At 38.9% G+C, this 26009-nt stretch overlaps 3 protein-coding genes across 4 annotated transcripts; 1 reads left to right on the top strand and 2 right to left on the bottom strand.

The window, feature by feature from the left end:
* Positions 1-2594: 2594 nt before the first annotated feature.
* Positions 2595-12357, bottom strand: LOC116254582 (uncharacterized). 2 transcript variants are annotated; one of them, XR_004172713.2, is made up of 7 exons: positions 12199-12357; positions 10184-10259; positions 8917-9012; positions 7802-8318; positions 6557-6692; positions 3965-4335; positions 2595-2732 (listed from the first exon to the last, which is right to left on the bottom strand). XR_004172713.2 is itself a non-coding variant. In XM_031630053.2 (6 exons), exons 1-6 carry the CDS (start codon positions 12298-12300, stop codon positions 4147-4149), a joined length of 1116 nt encoding a protein of 371 aa, XP_031485913.1. In that variant the 5' UTR covers positions 12301-12357; the 3' UTR covers positions 3632-4146. The 2 variants fall into 2 exon arrangements, 1 of the variants encoding a protein (XP_031485913.1); XM_031630053.2 differs by lacking the exon at positions 2595-2732 and having other exon boundaries at positions 3632-4335.
* A 1691-nt stretch (positions 12358-14048) lies between these two features.
* On the top strand, positions 14049-19858 carry LOC116253959 (uncharacterized). Its single transcript, XM_031628965.1, has 5 exons — positions 14049-14200; positions 14398-14483; positions 18141-18222; positions 18346-18422; positions 19239-19858. The coding sequence occupies exons 1-5, from the start codon at positions 14159-14161 to the stop codon at positions 19486-19488; spliced, it is 537 nt and encodes a 178-aa protein (XP_031484825.1). The 5' UTR covers positions 14049-14158; the 3' UTR covers positions 19489-19858.
* Positions 19859-23993: 4135 nt separating this feature from the next.
* LOC116254583 (U-box domain-containing protein 40-like) lies at positions 23994-25942 on the bottom strand. Its single transcript, XM_031630055.2, has one exon. The coding sequence runs from the start codon at positions 25714-25716 to the stop codon at positions 24157-24159; it is 1560 nt and encodes a 519-aa protein (XP_031485915.1). The 5' UTR covers positions 25717-25942; the 3' UTR covers positions 23994-24156.
* Between the last annotated feature and the right edge of the window lie 67 nt (positions 25943-26009).

Below are 26009 nucleotides of genomic sequence, written 5' to 3'. Positions count from 1 at the left end.
TAAGATCATGAAAACCAAGTTTTGGGTTTACCTTTGTAAAACCAAGTTTTTATAGAATTGGGTTAGTATCATTCAAAAGCCTCCTTGGCCTTGGGTAGTGTTTGGATGGCTCTCCAAATAGATTTTTGGAGGAAAAATAACTTTTTGCTTAGTTTTTTTCTCCAATCAGACCCTATTGCACACTGCACAGTGTTTTCATTTTTCTTGATGTAATTTTATATTTTTGGTCTTTTGTTTTGAGAGGGGTAATCTTGTGAGATTATCTTTCTCAAATCATGTTTTTTATTTAGAAAAAGTGATTTGAGTGGGTGAAAACTTGAAGGCCTATTTATCCATCTGTTGGGCATGAACAGTCATTTGTTATTCGCCCAAAAGATGGGTTGTCTTTTTTAATTTTTTCAACACTAATTATAATTAGAAAGAAGCTACAATCTTTAGTTTCTTTTTTTGAAAAAATCGGAGCTGGACTTTCCACAGTAACAAGATCATGGATTTAAGTCAAAACAGGTAGAACCACCTATATATAGAAACTAAACACAGTAATATTCTTTAGTCAAGCACGAAATAACGAGTATTTAGTATTTGCTTTAATTTCTAAATCTCTTGAATAAAAGATTGAATACGCAATACATTTGGTAAATAAACCAAAAGAAAGAAATGGAAAAGCAAAATCCACCCATGAAGTTCGCAATTCGTAACTTATCTCCTCGACTTTCAGTTCTTCTACATAAGGCTGTTGCTTTACATATATCATCATCAGAATCCGCAGAAGGAATCAACTAACAGATTTATATCTGCGTCATCGTCTCTATCCTTGATCTCATGGCATCAAGCGAGCTGCAGGCATGAAATCTCAAACCCTCTCTCTCTCTCTCTCTCTCTCTCTCTCTCTCTCTCTCTCTCTCTAACTAACTAACAAACAAAGAAATCATGTTCTGACTGCGTCTCGTTCAACCTGTGGTACTTACTCTGAGGCAGCAGGTTTTAGTGGCCTTTCCAACAGCATAAAACTCGAGTTACAGGAATAAGGCAGAGGCTTCCATTGATTTCTCATGATCTTTTCTCACAGTGTAAAGCTTGCGAGTTTACGAAATAAAACTCCCCAGAAACTTTGGCGTCGACAAGTACAGCAGATTTCTTTGGAAGAATCTTTCTCTCTCTCTTTCCACCCACCAAGAAGGAGAAGGAGAAGAAGATGGCACGACTTCAGTCCAGAGGAAGGCGAGAAGGAAGAGCATCCGGAGCCGACGAGGGGAGCTTAGCACGAGCGAGGATGGCGGCGGAGCATCGTGAACTGCAGGAAGCCATAAGACAAACGCAGAGAGCAATGGGGATGTACGCTCTGTTTGAAGACCTAACAGAAACGTTCAAACCTGCAGCTGCAACCTCTGCGCCCCCTCCTCCTCCGCCGCCGCCGCCCGTGGTGACTCCACCACATAGAAAGGCCAAGATGCTGCCTCCCCACCAATTTTGCTTGCAAGAAGATCATGAAACGGTGGGAGACTTCCTGAGAATGGTCTCCACGACGCAGCCTTTATGGCAAGAGAGCTTAAGCCAGCAGCTTGGTGATCACTTCCAGTGCGCAAGCTATGAACGGAGGGAAGAAGGCAGCAGTAGCGATGGTGGCCCCGGACGGAAGGACGCTGTACATTCAAGAAGTTGGCTCACCGAGCCACTGCTGACCTTGCCGGAGTATTGGAACAAAGTAGTGCACCATGACCAGAATGAGTTCTTTATGGGCAGGAGATCACCAACTGAGCAGGCATTCTTTAAAGGATGAAGCTAATATTTTGTTGCTTCTGATCTTTGAAGGATTGAGGTTCACCAACTTGGTTGTTCTCCTTTTCTGATTCTTTTTTGTGGAAACGTATTCTAGAAACAGATCTTTATTTCAGCATGTTAGCTCGATTTAGTGAACGTATATAGTTGTCTGGCCATTTGCATCAATTCCTCAAGTTGACAATTTTATAAACTGAAGAACACCTGAATCTCGAAAAGTTCATTAGTATGCAATTGGTTCTTTTTTACTCTGACGAAGGTGCCTCAAGGATGAACAACCCCGAACCACATGAATTCTAAACTTGCAAAAAAAGTTACAGCACAAAATATTTGGATCTGCTGAGATCAATTAGAATTGGATGATTAGATCCAGTCGAGACAAACGCGCTGGATACAGCAAGTTCCCCAAGTACTGCAGCATTGGATCAACGGGGCCTATTTGCTTTTTAAAATCAGATTCGGTGGCATCCACGGATGAAACCTGAATATTTTACATATTATTTTCATTGATAGCACTAATAAAAAGACCAATTCAAACAATAAAGGTCTGCGACCAGATCTGGTGCACTGATGATAAAACAAGTGCACGCAGCACTAGTCAACAGGCTCTCCAATCATAATGGTCTGCATTCTATAAGTAGCTAGCTTGTACAGCTTTCTGATACTCGACTTCTTGTAGCCTCTAAGAGAAGTAGACTCAAACGTGGCAGATATAGGAGCAACAATCTGCCAATCTAGAGCATCCATCCCTTTCTTTAAATCATGGATCGTGGCTAAAGAAACACTTAATGGGCATTAAATTCTGACTAGTTAAACCTGTCAAATAAAATAAGCAATTCCATGGAAGCGCTATGTGACCATCTTCCCTGCTTTAACTCCTTGGGTTCAGATATCATGATGAGCAAAATTGATGCGGTGTCTGTGCAGGTAACATTTGCTTGGACATTTAGTTTCTGACATTCCAAAGACACGTAAAAAGGATCACAGAGATTGAAAACATTAGAGATTTCCAATTTCAAATTTGACATTTCCAGTCTAAAGAAAATGAGCATCAACAGTTTCCAAGACCTAATTGAGTTGTCAAATTAACTTCAAGTAAAAAGAAGCGTTTGTCAACATAACTTGGTAGGTCAAGCAAAAAGAGGTGTTTGACATTACAAGCATGTAGAGCAACGAGAAGCCTGCCCAACTCGATATGAGAAACAAGGAAACTGAGACTAGACTTATCCGAATGTTCAATCATGTTCGGTCTCTTGAAAAGCGCAGATACTGCACAGATGTTGGGGTCTTTTCAGACTCACATCAAACAACTGAGATTGGATATGCACAGAACCGATGTCATCATCGGGTTTGGTGTGCTTTAGATGGAAGCACCGGGTAAAGATCAGAACATTCGACTTTTCAGTAACTAAATGAAAATTGATGATGCTTAAGTCTTTCAAGCTTTTTTTCTAAATTGTTTGGGGGCATGATCGGTGGTCTTAATTGGAGAAGCAAGGGACCAGTCCTCATGATATACTGTATAACAAACCTATTGATCGATGCTTAAAGAAAAACAAACCAGATTGACGAGTCTGAAGGCCTCTTCCTTCAGGTATACTGTAAAACAAACCTATTGATGGATGCCTAAAGAAGATCAAACCAGATTGAAGAGTCTGAAGGCCTCTTCCTTGGTATGAAGGGAAAAGGCTTGAAACCTAGAACTGCTGCATTTAACATTCTCATGGATACAAAATAGCAGGAAACGAAGCCTGGTTTACTGCTGTGATGAAATGTTTAGGTTTAAAAGCATACATTAAATCCTTCAACTGATAAGTACATATGGAAGAAAAAGGAAAATGAGCGAACTTGAGGCAGAAGCTTGTTTTACATGGTTGTCTGATCATTGTATACAAGTTTCATAAGGGTAACTAAGTTCAGAATCTGGTGTAAAAAATCATGGTTGCTGGCAAATACCATATAGTGTACATTGAAAGAATACAAGTTTACTTCCAAAATATACTTACTATTTTTTGTTTTAGTAATAATTCAGACCTTACTATTGGTGACTACATATTTTTGACCTCCTGGACAAGAGTCATGCTCTAGTAGGAACAATCAGTCAAAAAGATAAGACCAACAGCCAACTGGTTCACTTTTGTTGGTATTTTCTCCTTAATCAAAGAAAAGAAAACATCCATCTTACCTGCATGTCATAAATGCAGGGAAATGAGATTGAAAATTGGCTTCCTGGAGCTCTGCTAATGTGTACGTTCTGTAAGCTTGATATGCTAAAAATTTACGTTCTAGTAGAGATGCTAGGCACTTCTTGTTGAGAGTAATAAGCAAGATCTTGTTTTGTAGGCAATGTAAGTAGACAGCTTTCCATCACAAAAGATAATCAACTGCCAAGAAGTAGCTTCCAACCAATGCAGTGCAGGCTACACCACTCCGAACCATGCGAAGACCTATTCCGCGAGATAGCATCTGCCTATCCGCTGGATGGATGCCAGAAAGCCTTTCAAACCAAGTTCCAGGTGGCTTCCATTTGAGAAGCTTCCTTTCCATAGCAATATACTGCAATCCAAATTTACGAATATTCAGCATAAATCTTTAAGTCTGGAAAAGTAAGATCTCCAACTATCCTAATGGACTATTACTTGCTTCACTTATTATACTCAGAATCTTATAGAGTTCATCATAAGAATTTGTTCTTGACTATTAAGCAACAAAAGAAGCATTCATCAAAACCAACCACACATGACACAGAAAAAAGACATCTCAATGATTTTACTAATACTACCACAATTGCTGAGCAGAAATATTTCTTTGCCAATATATCCTATATTCATGAGGCGGTTACTAGGAACAAACCCACAATATCAAGTAGTGGGCCATGAAATAGGTTCTGCTTGTTTGGCTTGGCACATGTTTGTGTGTGTATAGTGGCACATCCAACATGATTTGTTACTTTGTGCTGATCACTAAATTTATATTTTGTTAATTTATTTGTTACTTGTATCTATACATAAGCTTAGATCAACCCATTAAACTGACGAGCTAAATGAGACTTGCAATTTCAAGTTCAAGGGAGTTCATGTGATCTCACAATATAAATCAGATTTGTGATGCCGTGAGTTTTTTTCTTGGATCAAGTTTCAGCTCGACTGATTATATTAATAGTTAATCAAATAGCTCATGAGTCGAAGACTAAATAACTTATTGCATAACTTAAGTGACCGGGGTTTGAGTTAGTTATAAATTGACAAATCAAGCACAAACATGCATTGTTTGGCTCATCCAGCTCGTTGCACAGCCCTATGTCGATCCAGCATCAATGGCCTTGTACTACTATCTGCAAATTACACTATATCCAACAGCACTAGGTAGTCCTGTAGATGCTTTATTGGAATAGAACGACACAATTCTATATGCCAATAAGGCATCTAAGAGAATAAAGTGCAAACCAAGAAAAGAATGTGCTCTTAAGTCCATTCACCTGGCTATCATGATCAAACATCTGCTAGACTAAGAATATTTGAAGAGAAACACATGGCATTCACTTTCTGAGTCCATTTTCATTAAGATAAGCAATTTGATCATAACTTGTGCTGCTGTGTGTCTTTATGTTACTTTTGCTAGTGAGTATATAGTTTGGATTCATCAGTTCTAGCTTCACATTTGATGTCAAACAAGTTGTTCATATATTCCTTTCACCAAAAACAAAAAATGTTGCCCAATTAATATGCATTATATCAATATTATTAAGAAAAAATGGTGCTGGCTATCCGAACTTTTGGTGAATATGTTTCTGTGATTCAATACTAACTATTGGTGAATATTTTTAGCTACAATACCAACAGTAAAAGAGTGTTCCATGCGTAGAATATTTTATAGTGTAGTTGAAAACAAGGTTTTGCACTTGATGCTTATTCCACCGCATTTAACACATTAATTTGCATCTTATTTCCCCTTAATCAGATGGCTGGTTATTGATGCAGTGATTAGAGGGTTAGCTCTAATCCATGTGGAAGAACAACCAAACAATAACCGAAGTGCAAAGAACGAAGGAAAACTGAAGGGAAATTGAATAGCATGAATAAAATAACTGAAATAAACAGAATTAGGGTTTCATTTTCCTTAGCTAATACCAAATGAAGTACACGTCCATCTTAAATAGGTCTTTTCTAACTAAGCTGGATGTTGGATCCACCATTAAGATAAAAGGTCCAAGCTCAACTTAATGAATAAAACAAATGAAGAACCAGATAAATAAATCAAATATATTGATCCAATATGAATCCAAACTGAATCTAATATCAAATGAACTGCTCCTACATCAGCTACTGGTTTGCTTTTCATCTAATCAACTGACAAAATGAACAGTCATATCATCTGGAAAGAAAAACTGAAAAAGACACACAATACAAACGCAGGTTCCATTGAGCAGTAGCCAACCAATGCTCTATCACTAAGATAATTTTAAGGAATTCATTTGTTGAATCCAAACCATTCATGAGTGCCATGCTAAATTTGGGACAAGTGTCATATCTATGCTGTGAATAGATCTGTAACGATAGCTGCAGTAATACCTTAGCATGTGTTATGGGGATAAAACAACATCTTCCACCCCTCCCCTACACAAGCACATGCACACCCCACTACACACACACAAGGGCAAGTATATGATTTTTCATCCACTCAGAAATTGTCCTATTTATTGGTACCAAATGTGAAAATGTAATACCAAACACCAAAAAGCTACAGAAGAAAATAAATAAATAAATCACAGATATACCTTAGGAATAACAACACATTGTGATCTACTTTTAGCAGTATCAAAAGAATGGGAAGAAGCAGCAGCAATCGAACCAGAAATTCCAGCTGCTATGGAAGCTTCTATTGGGGAAATTGAACTAATTTCTTCAGGGAACCTGGATGGCATGCAAAAGGTATATATAAATAATAAATGTCAATATCCTTTACTTCAACCTGTCAAATATTTTAATTAAGATCCACATTGCTAGCAACATGTCTTGTCATAAAGTTTGCAAGTTTAACAGTGCAATAAATCATCATGGTGACATTCTTCTCTGAAAGAGTTCATGAGATTGAAATTATGGACAGATTGATACAAAAGAACATTATGCTCTTTAGAAGATAATAACATAAACACATTCATTTACATCAAACATGCTATCCCTTCAAAAAATAATAAAAAAGCTTTTTAGATATATCATTAATTGCCAGAGCAAAACCTTACATGGCGAATTAACAAGAAAATTGCCCATCAACTCAAATTGCCTTCTTAATGGACTCAAAAATATGCAACAGTATTTCCACCAACATCAAGACACTGAATGGGAAACATTGAAATTCAGCACTAGCAAGTTAACTCATGGAGAACTGGTTTGCAGGATGATGACATAGAGATGAAAATCTAACAAAAGAGCACAAAAAATGAGCTAAACTTACATGAAACGAAGGAAAATAAAAGCTATGATGGATCAATCAGCAATGTGAACGAACCACAACAAAGGCACACAAGTGAATGAGTTTTTCTTGTTAAATGCTTGAGAAACATACACTGATAGAACCACTTTCCAATGGACTAGGAGTTAGGCTACTCCCGGTAACTAGCCCAAGTGCTCCATTCAAAAAAATATGTTTAAACTCCCAAAGGAAAGTAATTGCAATAAAAATTAAAGATCTAAAAATCAAATTTTATAGGAACACATATTGCATATTCAGTGAGTACACTTCTATGATTTGAAAATAGATGATTCTTAGAATTGATCCACTTTTGCATGTTAAGTTATGTCAAATTAACACAAAACACATCTACAATTTGTGTACAAATGAAGACTCGAAAGCATACTTCCATCTATCACTTTGTGCATCTATCTACTGCAGGTTAGAAACTTAGGACATGAAAAAACATTTAAATATGTATGCACAAAGAAATTCATGCAATTGGTTTACCATTACATGCACTTCAAGCTTATGGTAAATACAAAATATAAAACTCAAAACTTCAGAAAACCTTTGGGGGTGATCCATCTCAAGGCTCTTCCACTCAAGTAATGCAATATGAATAGCTTGCCAACATGAAAAGAAAATGCCACTGAAGATTGAGTCACGAAATAATCCTGGTCTAAGACCTCTCCAAATGGAACTCCATCCTTCTAAGGTGACAACTTGTGAAGGCCCTTTGACATCATATGCTGAAGGTTGCCTCCCAGACCCAGTTAACAACCATGGGTATCCCTTTAGAGCATCAATGAGGTTGGGATGCTTGTTAGGTAGCTTAGATAGAAGATCAGCATTATGGACCCAAGCTAACTTATCTGGCACATAACCAGGCAGCAGTTTTGCAATGATTGGTTTTACAATTTCATCTGCATGATGATGCTTGAGAGAAGAACTATGACAGGCAGAAGCAACCTGCATGCGTAGCTTAAAAAGATCAAACGGCGTACTTATGACAGCTTCTACAGCCCCAGATGCTAAGCCAGCTAAAAGAGCCTCAGAAACATAAACATGATTGTCCTCTCGACCATCTGCCAAAAATCAAAAACCAATTCATGGAGATATTCTCAAGGTTACTAAATTCTAGCAATGCTCAATGGAACTTCAACCACTTATTTAGAGGAAAAAAAGTTCTGTTGCTTTCAAGTTAAAAGGTGCAACCAAATTCATTGCTGTATCTTTTGCAATTATCCTCAAAGTAATTCAGTAATAATTTGCTACCTGAGCAACCAAATTTTGAATACCATCATGAAATGCTATACTACAGAACCCATTGATATCCGAACAGAATCCATTGATATCCGACTCAGGCTTTTTCACTTAACACTTTGCTTAAATACATCAAACCGGATCTTAGTCATATCAAATAAACCAGTTCTAAGTTTTTTACTGTAAAAGAACTAAGATGACCTATAAGTCACTTTTGCTATAGGAATTACACCCTAACTTTTTGTTCCCTCAAAAATTTTGAATTACGTCCAACTTAAACAATCAGCAGCTTCTTGTTTTCATATGCAACTATATTTCTGACATAAACAGGAAGAACTCAAGAAAAAAAAATGTAACAGAAAAATACTCAAAATTGTTAACCCATGCTTAAGAAGTCAAGGAATGGATGATGTGAACTACCTTTGTAGAAAGCTGTGAAAAGCTCATAGAGTCCAAATCGAGTTCCAATTGCTGGTATTCTACCCAACACCGTCCAACCAAACCCACTGTAAAATCCTACAAGAACATAAAAAATTATGAGCTACTGGTTTAAAGAACAAAAAGAGGGAATGAGAACATAACTATGAAATACACTGACAATTCATATCACTGGAAATATTCAACAGCATGCAGAGAACCAAATCCTTTCATGTCCATCAGATGAATCTACGACTAAACATGATAATCCGCTTTATGTCACAGTTCATGGCCAGAAAAGTTTTGTACATTAGGACACTAAAGGATATAAACAAAGGGCAGTATATTGCTTTTGGATCCCTTTCACATGTACCATTAGAGGCTACTTATGTTGCCACAAAAGTTTCAGAAATTTAAAGAGAATAATGAACATAATAAAGAACGAGAATAAGTTCCTGTCTTATCCAAACCCATATTGTCTTTCAAATCTGCGTTGGTTGAAGACATTCTTACCTCGAACCATCAATAGCTGTAGTTTTTATGTTCCCTGCTTTACAATCATGTTCCAATCTTTTATTTTGTTTCACATAATCGTCATACCTTCTTGATTAATAAAATAGAGAACATTGCTCATGTTTATATTTCACTCTTAATGAAATTGCTCCCCTTAAATTCTCCAGTTTCAACAGATTGATCATCAAAATATGTGGTCAATAAGACCACAAAAGGTTCCCTTTCTGTGCAGCCAATTTTGCTAAGACTAAAGCATGTTCTTCCAATATCCAGAGGTGACTTACAATATCCTCTAAACGAGTACTTCTTGATCCAGTTTCTAGTTGCTGCAGCTGAGTTGCATCTGGAACTATTTAAAATTGTAATAGACAATCCAAGCTGAAAAAGCCCTTTTACTTGAAGAGAAGCATTTGAAATCCCACTATTCAGAAGATGCAATATTATGGACATATCCTTATTTTCCTCTACTATGTGTAATCCTAACATGGGTAACAATATCATGTTAAATTCAGAACTCTACCTTATATGGTATCATATCTTCTTATATGCTAGAAGGCCTCCTAAAGACATGCCATCAAATCCAAATTTCAATCGGATTCATGCTTGGATTTACAGAAGTAGAACTGATGAATAATATTAGAGAGAGAATTCTGTGTTTGGTAATTGATTAGATGACTGATGTGTTCCAATATTTTTATTGTGAACAAGGAGAGCAAAAAATAAATCATATAACAGCAAAATAGTTCAGTAAAATTACCAGAAAGGCCTGCTATGGATTGTAATCTGCCACAAACTTGTCTAATGTCCAATTTCGGTCCAGTACCTGCACCGACCTATAGGGCAACCGAATTTTATTGGATATATGCAAAGTCAGGACACAAAGAAAATCATTTTATATGACAGTTTTTCCGCAATCCTTAGAAATATTATAGTTGAGCACATAACTTTTGTAAGCACAAATATGAGTAATATAATTTTCCTAGCTAGACTAAATGCCTACCAGGGTGTTCCAAGATAAGAGATAAAGGAAAATTCATGACCACTCTGAAAGGAAACTAGGTCAGCCACTAGTCATTAAAAAAGCCTTGTAGACATCTCTTCTGCTTTACAATTCTCGTGTTAAGTGGAGAAACACCGGGTTAGCACATTATTTGTGTAAGAAACCGCTGGCATTACCTATGAAAAGGGTAGGGCTACAAGCTGATACAGCATCAATGCATAACATCAATTGGATGGAATACTATAGTCACATAAGATGAAAACTGAATCATAATCATCTCCTTCTATGCCCATGGAAAACCTTAAGATGAAAACAAAACGAAATGCAAATTGTTAGCATCTTATCAAAAGCGCACAAGATATTTGTGCTTCTTGAGATACTCAATATCAAAACTGATACTTTTCATTCATATCCTACTTCACTGCAATTAAATACAAATTGTGAGGTTTTCAAGGGGGCCTCATTTGTTTCCAACAGGTTAACAGGTTAATACAAACTGATACTTTTCATTCATATCCTACTTCACTCGATTATCAATTTTGCAAGTTACAACCACAAAAAAAAGTCAAGAAAATGTAAGCAAGACACCATTGGGAAAAATGAGAGGATGCTATTTAAGCTTCTTCAAGAAAGGAACTATAAATATAGAAAGTTTAGTAGTAGTTGTTGCGGATAATTTTGAACGCATTCATGATAGATGTGAATGGACAGAAATTGGATTTTCAGATATTAAATCTGCAAGCTAAGTATTTCATCAAGCACAAAGCAGGTTCAAAGACCACACAGGAACTAATAACTTCTGGTTGGATTTATAAATAAAATGGTATGGATATTGTTGATGAATATTGTTAATAACTTCTGATCAACCACCCATTCAACATCTCTAAGTTCGTGACAGCCTATCACTGATTGTTGATGAATAAGATCAGATAAAGGAGCATACTTTTTAGATTTTTTGCAGCATAATGCTTCCCATACCACATGGCAACCGCACGTGTTAGTGCTCCAAAAACATGATTGATCATGATCCGCTCAGTCTTCGGGTGATAAAATCATAAAACTCAAGATTATATACGAATAGACCACCAAGTAGATGCACAACATTTTGTAACCCATTTCTGAAGCTTTCTCCAGAAGATGGTATTTCACCAAGAACCGCAAGAATCACACCCCATTTCTCCATCGATATGAAATGCAAATGTTTGCAAATGCTCTCGAATTCGAGCTGGGGCCTCACACTACCAACAATGGATAGAAATATGCAGTTAACTAATTATATTTCCCTTTACTTATTTTTTTCTTTTCTCTTGTCTCTACTCCATTTGCTTACCTTTTTTTCTTCACCTCAGAGGTTGATCATTGAAAAAGGAAAATTGTCATGTCAGGCGGGTTGATAAGCAGACCATTCGAATAAGACGCAACAGTTCCAGCATCCCGTCTCATACAAACTGCAACCGTCGCCACTACTACCAAACTAAACGACTTCACAAGATGTTGCAACAACCAAACCACAAGCCTATAACTTAATGACACGATAACGTGCATAGAAACTTCCCGTCCTCCCAGCACAAAATTCACCTAGCATGCTCAATCTGAACACTTAAGAAGAGTCCAATGTTAACAAGATTCCTCCACAATTAAACCATTCATAAAAACAATAAAAAGAACAACAAGAACAGCAACAAAAGAGTTCCCTTGTGGGCAATAATGGCAACCGATTTTTGCAAGCTAACCAACAGAAAAATGAGAGAGAGAGGTTAGCGGCCACCAACTTGGAGCAGCGTCTTCAGGGTGTCAAGCGGGTAGACAAAAGCGGTGGAGAAGGTGACGGCGGAAGCGGCAGCTATGGCATGGCTCCTCACGAATTCCTCCATTTCCCCCTCTTTCCTTCGAGTGAGAGCGCGTACCGTGACTTCAGCCCAGAGGCCTGAGTTTTTCAGCGTCTTATGTCACAGGGACACGATGCATCAGACACGAAGAGCCACCTAAAGGGGCCAGACCTCTGGACGCAGGGGCGCTGGGCCGTAAACGGGTCGGGTCACGGACTCGAACACATCTGTTGTCGAATTGGAATTCGTATCGAATATAACCTAGGAAAAGAAAAGTAATAAAAGCTCAAACCCTTGTGCCAGATCCGGTCCATTTGCCACCTTACCTTCGTCCTGATATCAATAATCGAATTGTATCACGATAAAAGCGAATCTGGATCTAATTTAAGATATATCCAGTTTACAACGTGTTCCGATCCAGAGCCCAGACTCGGTTCGGGTTCAGCCAATGGGATTTGTATTCGAACCTTGATTGTGTTTAATTAGCTGAACATGTTGGTAGTTACATTTCGGTCGAATTGGATCCCTTTGAATATCGTAATAGTTATGTTTGGACAGAATTCGATCCATTTGGATATGTTGATAATTATATTTAACCGTTTGCATTGAGAAGATGATTTTTCTTAATCACTGCATGTTTGATTATTTCGGATCTAACACTGTTTGAAAGATGCATGTAGAGAGCGGGATACCTGTCAACTAAACATAGTCCATTGTTTGCAATTCAGATGGATAAGGCCTATAAAAATTGAAATGATATCAATAAAAAATAGGTAAAAGATTGAGAAAAATAAGACAAACATTTTTTAAATGTAAAATTTATTAAAAAAATTAGAGGAAATGCAATAAACGGTAAACTAATAAGATAATGTACAGAATATGTATAAAAAACAACAAATAAAAATAAAAAAAATGCAAAATCTTATATTTGATTTCATATGGATATCAGGCCCAAGGGGATCCGAGATCAGCATAATTGAAATCCACAGTTTTAACATACCATAAATTTCAACGTATATCTCAAAATCTATACTACGTTGTAATTATGGTAAAATACGTGGATTTGAGGTCGGATCTTGGACCTGAGAAGAACACAGTGGATCTCCGGCTTGGGTAATCAAATGCAACCTCGTGGAAGAAAATTAAAATCTCATGAGAAAGTCGAACACAGAACTGGGAAATGAGTAGAATCAGTCGCCACTTATAAATTAAGAAGCCACCTATACAACCATTTTTTACACTTTTTGCTTATTTTTATTTAAAATAAACCGTATATAAGTGATCTTTATAAGAAAATAATTACGTAGCTATAAAAAAAATTACATTTTTTTAAGCGTGTAACTAAAACATTATAAAAGTTTAATAATCAACAGTCAGCAGTGTTTTCCTAGGCTTATACAGCTCATCTTGTACGTTAAAAGGATAAGACTTTATGTTTATTTTTATAGCACTAAACATGAAAACACACCAACATAATTATATATTTTTTTAAATGAAAAAAAATAAATTGAGAAGAAACCAAGTAAACTGGTCTTCCTCTCTCTCTCAGGTTTATTATGAATGCATGTATGTTATTTTTTAATAATTTTAAAACGTTAATTATACATTAAAACACTTGCAAAATGAATGGACATAATATCATTTAGAAAATACCAAAAGAATGTTAATTGTTAAACTGATAGGCACATGCCTCTCTCTTTCCCCATTTACCTTTGAATTGAAAACAATATGATATGAATCTAGAATCTCAACAACGGGCACGGACACATTTGCTAAAAACCAAGCCGCCGTTTGTTTTCGCTGTAAAGAGGGACATATAAAACCCTAGAAAGTAGAAACCCTCCTTACAGAGAGAGAGGAGAGAGAGGGAGAGGGGGAGGGAGCAGAGCAGAGCTGCTACAACATGGCAAAGCGGGAGCTCTCAAGCACGTTGAGGAACTTAAAGGTAGGCTTCTGAGCATTCAATACCAATCTTTAGTTTGTTTCTCCAGTTAAACGAAAGGCCTGATTCTGTTAAGGGAGTTCGGTGTGATGTTATCTGGCCGTTCCTAAACCCCTCTTGGTTAGTCACTTTGATATTAAGAGAAAGATATCGACGCCGTCTTTTTGACAATCTTGTGGCTGTTTTGAATTGAATGTTAGTTCATGCAAAGGGCGACCCGGAAGGAGGAGGCAGCGAAGAAAGACGAGGAAAAACCGATACATTCGACTACCCAAAACCGAAAGTGGTACTGTTATTTCCCGCGGTCAATTTACATTCACGTGCGCTTTGGTCATTCATTTGAATGTGCAATTGGTTGTTGGAGGGAATGGTGTTGCTATTCGGACTCGTGAAACTGTAGGATTTGCGACAAACGGCTAAACGATTTGGAGGTCGTGGAGTTCTTAGTTTATGATCGGAGTCACGGTTGGTCGGTCCCATATGGAGATCATATTTTGTTGTTTATCCTTTTGTATATGTTTCTGCACTTGGTTGTTATCAGTTGGTGTGGCAATAAACTGGAGTCAAGTTCTAGCAAAATCTTCCTCCTTGCAGCAGTGGCCGAGAAAATTTTAAGTGAAATGGGATTATAATCAGGTTACATTCAATGAGTGAGAAGGGAACCACAAAAGCGCTCATGAAAAAAAAATGGTGGAAAGCGCGTCATAGGTCAGAAAATGCTAAAAACCAGTTCGCATTTTACTGTAACAGAAAAGGAGGAGATTTTGGAAAAAGGAGAAAGAAAGGACAAGCGATGTGTTTTAATGGCATAGAATGATTCGGCTGTTCTCTGGATCCTAAATTTACATAATTCATATGTATTCGATTGTTTTTAGATACTTTCTCTTGCGCACTTGATACCGTACTAATCTTGCAGGATGTCATGTAGTGCTAGTTTCGGAAGTTAGAGAAAAATCAACTACAGATTTATTTTTTAACGGGAAACTAGATCCCAACTTCTACCAAAGTTGAGGCCATGACAACTGGGTCTATCTCTATCTCTCTCTCCATCTCTCTTCGTTAAATGCTTAGGATTGGTAGAAGTTACAATCCAGCCTTATGCACAGGCATATGATTGGATGGTTAACACAATTTGATGCATGTGATCTGCATGGTTTATCTAACAAACTAAGATTAAGTTTTGAAACAAATCATTGGCGTATGATAAGGAAGATTAAAGACACCAAAAATCAATGGCTCATAATGGATCAGAGCTTCATGGGTTAAAAAAATCATGGGTTATTTTACAAGGACATAATCTGAAGCATGATTTTAATAAGAAAACTGTGTTAAATCCATTAATGTCATTAAGTAAACTGAAATCATTATTTTTTAGCTTAAAGGACAAGAGGATACACCAAAACTACAGGAACACTACTTAATTTTTTGGTGTCTGATAAATTTAGATTGTGCCATTAGAGATTTGACATTTGGATGGGCTGTTCAGCACCTCATTGTACCTTTTAACAAATCTAATACGGTGAAAAAAAAGAACCCATCTTCTTTTTTGCAATTTCAGATTCTGTAAGGGTTCAAAAAATCAATTACTTGCAATTTTGAGCTTATAAATTGTAACATACACAAAAAAAACAGTTTTATGTTTCTGGGCATGTAGAATCTACCTATGCAGTTTAAATTTGTAAGAAAATTTAAATGAAATATTTTACCATCCAGATATCATATTTCTTGCATTCACACCTATATCTTATGGGTTTGTGTATGGGTGTGGATGCGTGTGCGGGTGTAGACACTTGTATGAGTAAAAAAGAGTGTGGGAACATGGCTGGTATAGATATGAATATATAGAGAGCAAAAGCAAACAAACACATATATTCATTATTCATTTTCATAAAATATACATTACTAAACAAAATTCGCAAAAAGATACAATATATGAGTCTGCTTCACATGGATTACTCTCGCTCTCTCTCTTTATGTATATATATATATATATAGAGAGAGAGAGAGAAATTGGTAAAAACCAGACACTTAGGTCAGGGATAAAACCAGACCCTTTAATTTTTTGCAAAAAAATAGTTAAATAAAATACAAACATCCTAATATATTTATAAAAGCTATTTTGATATAAAACATGCTTTCAATCAAGTTGTTTTTATGAAAAATATTGGTTTTTCTCTGACCAAAATGTTGGTGCTATGAGAGCCATTCATTTTTGCTTATCATAAAACCACTATTAAAAGCCAACAAATGATCAACTTAATATATATTTTGCGTCAATCTATCTTTAAGATCAGATTGACAAGGTTATATTTTGGTTTTTCTCTGACCAAAATGTTGGTGCTATGAGAGCCATTCATTTTTGCTTATCATAAAACCACTATTAAAAGCCAACAAATGATCAACTTAATATATATTTTGCGTCAATCTATCTTTAAGATCAGATTGACAAGGTTATATTTAAAAAAAAAAGTCTGGTTTTTGTCCCTGACCTATTGGTCTGGCTTTTACCAATCACTCTCTCTCTCTCTCTCTCTCTATATATATATATATATATATATATATATATATATATATATATATATATATATATATATATATATATATATGCATGTATATAAGAGATGGAGTAGTCAGTTTTGGATGTGGCCTCATCCCTATTTACACCAGTCTTAACTTTGGATCTGTTAAAACTTGAAGCATATTTTGTTTGCTAAAAGAACATTACATAGAGCAGTGTTTGAAAATGGAGTTGGTTGGTATCTTTGAGTTGGTTCTTAGTTCCTTTTGGCTCATTCTCAGACATCAGGTTAATATGTTTATTTAAAAAAAAAAATTATGAGCTTTCATTTCAGCCTGTTGCATTCATTGAATAGCAAAATCTTATTTTATTTTTGAAATGGAGTCCTATGGTAAAACGTCCTCTCTTGAGGAGGGTTCTTTCCTTAGTAGTTAAATTCCAAATTAGTCTGACTGGTTGGTTGTCAACTGACTTTTGTTGTCAAACTGGCCACTAGTTTCTCAGACAGACTACTCAAGTGGTCAGCCTGTGAGTTGGTCAGCTGTCTAGCCCTGATCTTATGCCTCTTTGAGTATATTATCTGGTCTTCAGCAGCCTGTGTCTGATTTCCAATTTTGGCAAAGTAGGCTCTTTCATGAGAAGTTGCCTCAAAATGTGTGGCTGTGTGTGCTATACACCCATTCAACAGACATTATTGACTCTTCTGTGGAGTTGTTCTGACCACCCCCATCATTCTGTGCATGTTGTATGTGAGAAAGAGGGAGAGAGAGGTAGGTTATATATATGTTTCTGATATTTCTGATAACACTATATTAACGTAAATCTGATGAGGGCAAACTTGTCATTTTTCAGAACATATATTTCTTATCTTCCCAGTCCTTCCATGTATGGAGGGGACTGGAGACACTTCTTTGTCCTTCCCTTTCCCTTCATCTCATTTCTTTCTGTCCTATCCAAACACAAAAGTGTTGATCATTTCCTTTCCTTCCTCTTTAGTTAGACATCCAAATACAGTTTTGTCTATCCTTTCCTTTCCATTCCCCCCATCCAAACATGTCCTAAAGGTATCCTAGTATTTTTTTTCCTTCGATTATAGTTATCATACTTGTGCTGGTGATAGTGGGACATTTGTAAAATATTCTTTTAGCTTTTCATTGGTTATATTAAACCCGATTTATCTTTTCACAAGTCACATTAAAATAGTGTTTGAATATTTGTTCTGTTAGTTCTCCATATCTATCTTGCTTATGGTGTTTGGCTTTGATCTTCAACATCCCACATCATGTTTTTTTCCTTTTACAAATTCTTCCTGCTTGAATGATGAATGTATTTATATTGGTTGTGTATTTGTGAATAAGTAATTGTCACCGTAGCTCGTGTATAATGATGCATTCAAGGGGTGAAACTTGAAATTTGTCCTTGCAGCATCGTCATAATGGAGGGGGATCCTCATCCAGGTGCACTAAAAGGTCGAATGTCATTTCAAAGCTTTAATCCTTTTGTAGATGTGAGTACGATGACAAGCATTTCCAGCAAATCTGAAGTGTAAAATCTTGGATTGTCCTTGTATGGTGGCATCCTTTCCACAATGCTTCCTGAAAACCTGAATCCTTCACCTTTCTCTTCTTAGAAACTGAACGAGGAAGCAGAAGGACGTAGTCAATCACAACATCATGATGCAAGCAAAGCTGAGCTCTCAACGGACAGGTAGGTGTTTCATTTGAATTAATCCTGCATATCACTTGCTGAACTCCAAACAGACAGTAGGTGTTTCATTTTTCCTTTGTCCTCCCTTTCTTGCTGAGCTCTCAACAGACAGGTTGGTTTTTCACTTGCACTTGTCCTCCAGTCCTTCCCTGCCCTCTTTTGAAGACTAAGTCGTTCATTTTCCTTCTTGGAAAGAAGTGAAGTTATTAGCAATTAAGGTTCTGCAGTCCTATGCTGGACACCCCCCCATTTCCTGATTTTTGGTTTATTTTTTACTTTTCTACCTGAGTAAGATCATCTAGCAGGACTGTGTTTGGGTGAAATGAACCCTCTTTCTTTGGTTAATTTAGAGGTTTTTCTTAAACCAGTATTTCTAAAGCATTTTGCATGACATAAAAAATGGCAAGTTGTTTCTGTCAGCTAGTTCTGTAATGAAGTCCTAGTTGATTTGCTACCTTGAAAAGAATGGAAGGAAATGATAATGTGGATCACATCATGTACAGTCTGGTTTTAACAAATGGTTGTTTCTTGTTTGCTGGTGCAGTTAACAAACTGGCCTGGTGCGGTCCTGCCTTGTTGGGCATGTTAAAAACTCTATGCCTAAGTTTGCATTTGTTGACTGTTTCCAAGCATCATCAGTTTCTTCTATTGCATATAGGAGGTCATTTGGTTGTTTGGCAGGAATATGCAGTATAAAATAGTATCTGGGAACCAGATGAATGCATGAACAACCTCTTATGATAAACAGATGTTTTTCCTTGAGTGAAAATATTTTTGCTGTCATCTTATATTAAACTCCTTTTTGTCTTGTACCAGAGGAAATGGAGCTCCTGAATCTGAGTCAGATCCCAATATTGCAAGAACTGACAGTGAATCCGATGATGAGCATAAAACAAAGAAACCAAAAGTAGAGATGGACATGGTCAATGAATCTCAGTTTACAAGAAGTGCGGGTCACAGTAAACCATCAAATAACAAGGCAGGCACTTCCAAGCAGCAGAGTCAAGGCCGATTTGATTGGAAAGTTCTAAGGCCACCAACTGGTCAAAATAAGCAAAGGAGTTAATGCTGTAGACTAGTCAATGAGTCATGTGACCTTCCAAAGGGATAGGTAACATCCAAGGACACTGCCTATCTTTCTGTAACTGTATCTTTATTGTTTAGTTAAGTTTTGACCATGATATGTTCATTATTTGTTTCCTGAAATTTATTAAATCTTCAGGATAAGCAATTGATGCCAATGAAATTTATCCCATGATCTATGTCCTTTAATGTGATCTTGTGAGTTAACACTAGTATCGGTGAACCGTTGGTGTGCAGTTTCCTTTTGAGGACATACAAATTCTTTGATGCTCATGTTACATGTTTAGCTAATATCCTTACTTATATTGTATATCTTCCATTAGCTGAATGAATGATCATTTGCAGTTTGACAATTTTTTCACGTGTGCCTGCATTAATCTGTAATTTTGGGTGACCAGTGAAGGTTCTCGTTTGAGTTTCTGCCTTATTTTCTTCTTTGGTGTCATGTTTTGGCTGATTGGTCAAGGTCCTCGTTTGAGTGTGTGAGCCAAGGTCCGTGTTTCAGTTGCTGTCTTGTTATATTGTATCCTTTAAATGCTGACCAGGTTTATGGTGAGACTTGCTACAGTTTTTTCTTCAGTAGCCACTAGCTGGACTGTTATTATTAACATGTAGTTGTATTCATTCATTTTGGCATGTGACTCACTAGGATTCATGCTATAAGCTATTGCTTCTTCTCCCTTTACATTTTGGTGGTGTGCACATGCACACGTGCAGGGACATGATCGATTGTGGTAAAATGATATCTAAGCTATGTGAAAAGAACTGTGAACATTTATTGCAGATTGTTGGTCAAAAGCTGGTTGAGAGAAATTTTAATGTGGAAAACTTTAGTGCTCTTTTCAATTAGTTTTTCTTAGGTTGTGACATAATTGCCTTGTTTTGGTCAAAAATTGACCATGCATCTCCCGCACGTCTTTTAAGTCCGTGTGTTGGAAAAAGGCCTTCAGCACTTTCGCAGCTGTCTGTTTCCATCTTCAAGTAATCCAATATCCCGTGGGCCTTTGTCCCCTTCGGCATGTTTGAACTTTGAATGTTGAAGCCTGACAATTGAGCTACACTACCCCAAGCGTGCCTTTACGTGTTCTAGGCTTTCTGGTTCTGACAGCAGTTCTGATGCACCATTTCCTCATGCGACATTTCTTGGAAATTCATACCATCTATTGGGTGGGATGGAGATGGGAGTTAGGAAGCAGAACAATTATATTCGAGGAATTCATACCACGTAGGCACATACTGCGGAGACGTGCTTTGTTTGATAGTTACTCCAAAGTCCAAACTCTTCCAAAGAAATGGGTTTGTACAGTTTTTCATCGTAAAGTTGACGACCATAGGTACTGCATATTAAACCAGTGTCAGTTAGGTCTCCAACCAAAGAGTGGTTTCTCTGCAATCTGAAAAAAGCAGGTGGTCACTGGTCAGCTGCCGTTCGACTCCATGGGCATTAACTGTGAATCCGAGAAGTTAGCCCTGGGGTTTTACTTTTACTGCTGTTCTTATTCTGGGGAGAAAGTTTTGTAGAAACATCAGACCGATTTGGCAAATGATTGACTGATTGTGTAGACCAAAAAATGAAGGACTGACTTAAATCTGCTGAGTAGATATGGTAAAAGTGTGGTAAAAATGCCTGTGAGTGGTGCTGAAAATAATCCTTGAGGTGAAGACAGGCCTTTATTCCATGTTGGACGCGCTATTGTGGACCGTTCTTCAACTGAAGGCTGCTTTCAGTCTTTCTGCTAACTACCAAAATCACCCGACCGTACACGGAGGGGATCCTCCATGTTCATTCAATTGCTAGGAAATTTCAGTTGTCAGGCTAACTTTTTTTTTTAATTCTCGGAAAGGCCTAGATTTTCTGCTAAATTTTTTTCATGCGATTATATTCACTTGGATTGTAACTTGGGTGGAGTTGTAAGGACAAGAAAACTGTGGAGTGTGGCCCATACAAAGAATTTGAGAAACATGAAGCCTCTTTTTAAGATTAAGACGAACATTTGATCCCTAAGCGTTGTCCTTTTCCTAGTTAGTCTTGCGAATGACTTCGAAAAGGAATAAGACAATTAGAGCAACGTTGTCAATTTTAATAATTGAGTTTCGAAGTAAAAAGCGGAATTGCTCTGCACTCTGTTGTGACATCTAATTAGATCTTGCCAAACTCCGATCAAGTTCAATCAGCTTATTACTTTTTTTTATCAAATGTGTTGAAACCTTTCGTATATCCCTTGAGGATTTATTTATTTGGTCCAACGTGTTGCAAAAGTAATTCACTTCCATTAACTGCAACTCAACTGGGATATTTGCAGGAGTTCAAGTCTAACAGCAAAGCTTGACCCTTGATTGGACATTATCATCAGAAAGCGAGGTCGGGATCAGGGTTGCTGGGTGGGGCCTTAAAAACAAAATCTTCTTATATTAAAACCTTACGAACTTATATGTGTGGCTTCCAAAGAGGCCCATCTTGATCCGCTGTTTAAGTTTTCCAGCTGAACACAATCAGGAGAATTTTCAGCTACATTCGATTGGCATGAGTTATGATACCAATCAAGGGTTAAAGTTAAAAGGAGGAGGGTTAAAGTTAAAAAAACAACTTGTTCAAGTGTTAGATTTGCAAATAAGCAGGATTTGGATACCCTTCTGTCATTTCAATCATCAAAATAATGTGTTTTTAGCGAAGATGTTTGTTTCATGCTAAATTAATGTGTTTTAAATTTAAGATACCTTGAGTGCGGTTGATTTAGTTAAGTCTTTTTTTATGACTTTGAAATAAACTAAGTTTGGCGTAACGGATTGGGCAGGGGTTGGTAGGCAATCAGTTTCCGTTTCGAATGTTCAAGGCGTTAGTTTTTTGTGTTGTAAAAGTGGGCTACTGACATGCAAGTTGAAGTATGACGGGAGCGACTAAAGCTAGAATATGTACCTTAAGAGGACGAGGAGTTGGGTGAAACCTTCGGGTCTTTTTTGAATGGTAGGATGAAAGGCTCTTTCTGCGACCCACAATATCTTTAGGTAGATCAAATGATTATGCAATTTCATTATGATGAAGCACATAAAGGCTAAGGTAAGGATCCTTGTATTATTTTTCACTGGAAATCACTTCCTCATTGGATAAACAAGCAAATTGAACCTTGCTTGCCATGTTCAAACTCATAATTAAGGATAAAGATCCGCTTGCGGACCAAGCCCAAACTCAATTATTTTAACTGGCATCAAACCTACGGCATGTAGGAAAGTATTTCAAAATAAACCCTGAACATGTCTAAAATGGAACCGATTATCTTTTGGTCATTTAACCATTTCTACTTAATCTAGGCTCGACGAAAATTCGCAAAAAAAGTAATGGCTGTGGAGCATGAGTTGAAAGTTCGATCCAACAATAAGTAATGGCTTCAAAGATCGAAACCGTTGATTGAAGGTCGTAGGAGATGGCCGAACAAGTAGAAAGATTTGGAGAAGATGAAGCATGGTTGACGGATTGATAATAGGTTACAATAGAAGTGGGAAGGATTATTATGCAATACATGATATCCATTTTTCTGGCGACCCTTCAGATGGAAAATGGTACAAAAGAGGTCGCCGCTGACTTTTTCGCTGTTACATGGCCGGAAAATGATCAAAAGCAGGAAAAAAAGGGGCCGGGATCTGATCCTTCTTCTTTCCGGTCTTTTCCGTCCAAAGGCTAGTGAGATTGATGTGGTTCGGCCAAAGGCAACACTAGTCCGGCCATTTCCCGCCGGCACCCGCCCGGACGGCAAGGAAGCATACCCACCACCGGTGACCGTCACCGGTGGTGGGAAATCAACCTGAGAAACTCAGGTTTTCGAAGAAAAGATGGTTTTGAGAAACTCGTTTGATACCCAAAAAGAAGTTCAGAAATCTAACCTTCTTAACGAACAAATGATTGCCCACTCAAATTGAAAAGGGCAAAAAGAAAGTACTGTCACTGGCAGCACTCTCAAGGTGAATATGACTCAACAAAAAAGTTAGGGGAAATTAAATTAGATTGTGACCTCTCACGCATTATACAACAGCTTTTCTATTTATTTTTCTCTCTCTAAAATATTTCAAACCAGAAAGAAAGTATGTTCAAACAGATCATTGTTCTCCTTCATAAATGCAACTTTTATGAAAGGTAAAAGCCTAACGAATAATTTTGTTAAAATTGAGGAAGAAATAAACGGCCGAGACCAAACTAGATTTTAATGAAGAATTGAATAATCTGCTTCTATCCAACCATTCTCAACAAAGATCACATAAAATTTCGTAACTACATTGATGCTTCTCAAAATGGTGGCCATGTAAAGAAGTGGACACTAAAAATTGTAGATCTCTTTCATTTCGTAGCTTGACATTCTTCTAATTTGCTGAAATCCCTTTATTCTAATCACTCACCCACCATGAAGAAGAAAATGAGGCGGAATATCCCCTTCAATATATTTAAATATCTCTTTTTTCCAAATAAAAAGCCCATGAAATATAACCCAAAAAAAATAAAACACAACCAGAGTTTAAATGAAATCCAAATCCAAAGTGTAAAATATATATATGAATGAAGGAAAAAAAAAAGGAGCAAAGAAGAGAGAAGTAGGGGCAGTAAAAACCACATCTTTACAGTTTTTCAAAGGGCTTCGTGTTGACTAAGACTAACCGCCAGTCAGAAGCCAGCTGTCTTGGGGCCCGTGATGCTGTGCGCGTCCTGCATCGCCGGTGGCGGCGGCGGCATCATGTCCCACTCCCCGCCGCGGGGGGGACGGGAGCGGAGCTCCGCCGCCTGGGCCTCCTTCAATAACATGAGCAGAGCAGTGGCCTTCTCCCTTATCCTCCCCTTCCCTTGCTGCGCCAGCCTCGTCACCTCGCGAATAACTGGCTGAGGCAGCCCCGTCGGCGCGTACCGCCCGTTCCCCCTTCCCACCAAGAGCAGCATCAGCGCGAGAGCTTGTTCCTCCACCGGTCCGGCGCCGGTCGACATCTCGATGGCCTCCGATGCAGCCGCGAGGGCGTCGGAGCCGAGCAGCGATCTCCGCCCTTCCTCCCCCACGGTGAGGTTGCACAAGATCATGAAGCATCTCGCCTGGATACTCCCTGCGTCCTCGCCCTCCGTCGACGCTCTGGCGCGCCGGACCAGCATCGGCACTGCGCCCTCCCGGATCATTTTCGCCTTGTTCCCCCGCTCCAAGGATAGGTAGTAGAGCGCCATGGCCGCGTCCTCGGCGGTGGCGCGATCGCCGGCGCCGGAAGTCCCGACGAGACGAAGCAGCAGCGGGATGGCTCCGATGACTCCGATCACGATCCGGTTCTCCTCCTCCACAGCCAGGCTGAAGAGCGCCGCCACGGCGTGACCCCTCGCTTCGCTGCACCCGCTCCGGAGCGCGTCTATTAGGAATTGAAGAACCCCGGCTCGGACCAGCAGCACCTTGCTCTCCCTCTCCAGCGAGAGATTGACGACCGTCGCGACCGAGTCGCTCTGGGCGCGAGAATCCGGCGACGCGGTTGCCTGGAGCAAGGCCGAGAGCAAGGCCCCGTCCGACGCGATCGTCAATCGGCTCGCAGGGTCCGACCGCGTTAGCTGCCGTATCTCGCGGGCCGCGGCCGCCTGCTCGTCGTTGTCATAGCTCCGGAGCTTCTGAGCCAGGCTACACGGAATTACATCCTGAGTTTCCTCAGGAGGCGGCTCGTCTCGAGGAAATGGTCGAGAGGAGAGAGGAAGAGGGAAGACGGCAGAGTTCCCCGAGTTGAAGTTGGTGGCGGAATGGTAGATACGCGGTTGGATAACCGGGGCGGCTCGGACGGGTGGTGCGGCGGGGGCCGGCGGCAGGGGCTGCGGCTGGGGCTCGGGAAGGAGATTGGCGACGAAAAGGCGCGCTTCGTCGTCGGAAGGCGCGGAAGGGGGCTCGAGGCGGGAGGATTGGCAGAACCGGTGGATGGCGGAGCGGAGGGAGACGTTGGGGACGAAGGAGCAGCTGAGTTCCGCAGGGGAGAGCGGCTGCTCGGTGAGGTAGCAGGCTGTCTGGCCGGACTGGATCCAGGCGAGGATGCAATTACGCTCGTAAGATTGACCCGATGATAGAATGATGGGGTCGGACATCGGCTGCGAGGAGAGGGGGCAGAGGAACTCCGGTGGCCATGAGAATACCGTCGGCGTCGGAACCACCTCCGGCACAGGCGCCGGCGTCGTCGAATGCTGCCGGTGATGGAAGTTCAAGAACTTCCTCATCGCCACACAGACAGAGAGAGATCGGGTGCGATGGGTGCGCCCTCGCGCGGAGGGGACGACCTCTGGCCCTCGGATGTAAGGGTTGGGACTCGGGCGTCGGTCGTCGTTGACTTTTCTTTTTTTTTTTTTAAGAAAAACAAAAACAAAGTACTTGACGCGGGAGGATGACTTCCGCCATCTCGCGTTGAACGGGTTACCGTTGGAATAGACAGGGAATTTAACTTCTCGGCAGGTGATGAGCAGAGCCGCGACAACTTCTACCTTGGTGAATATTAACCTTACCTTCAAACAGT

Source organism: Nymphaea colorata, chromosome 5 (assembly GCF_008831285.2).
Source record: "Nymphaea colorata isolate Beijing-Zhang1983 chromosome 5, ASM883128v2, whole genome shotgun sequence".
Lineage (NCBI taxonomy): Eukaryota > Viridiplantae > Streptophyta > Magnoliopsida > Nymphaeales > Nymphaeaceae > Nymphaea > Nymphaea colorata.
The sequence above is the reverse complement of the archived record's forward strand: the minus strand, read 5'-3'. Positions and strand labels throughout refer to the sequence as shown.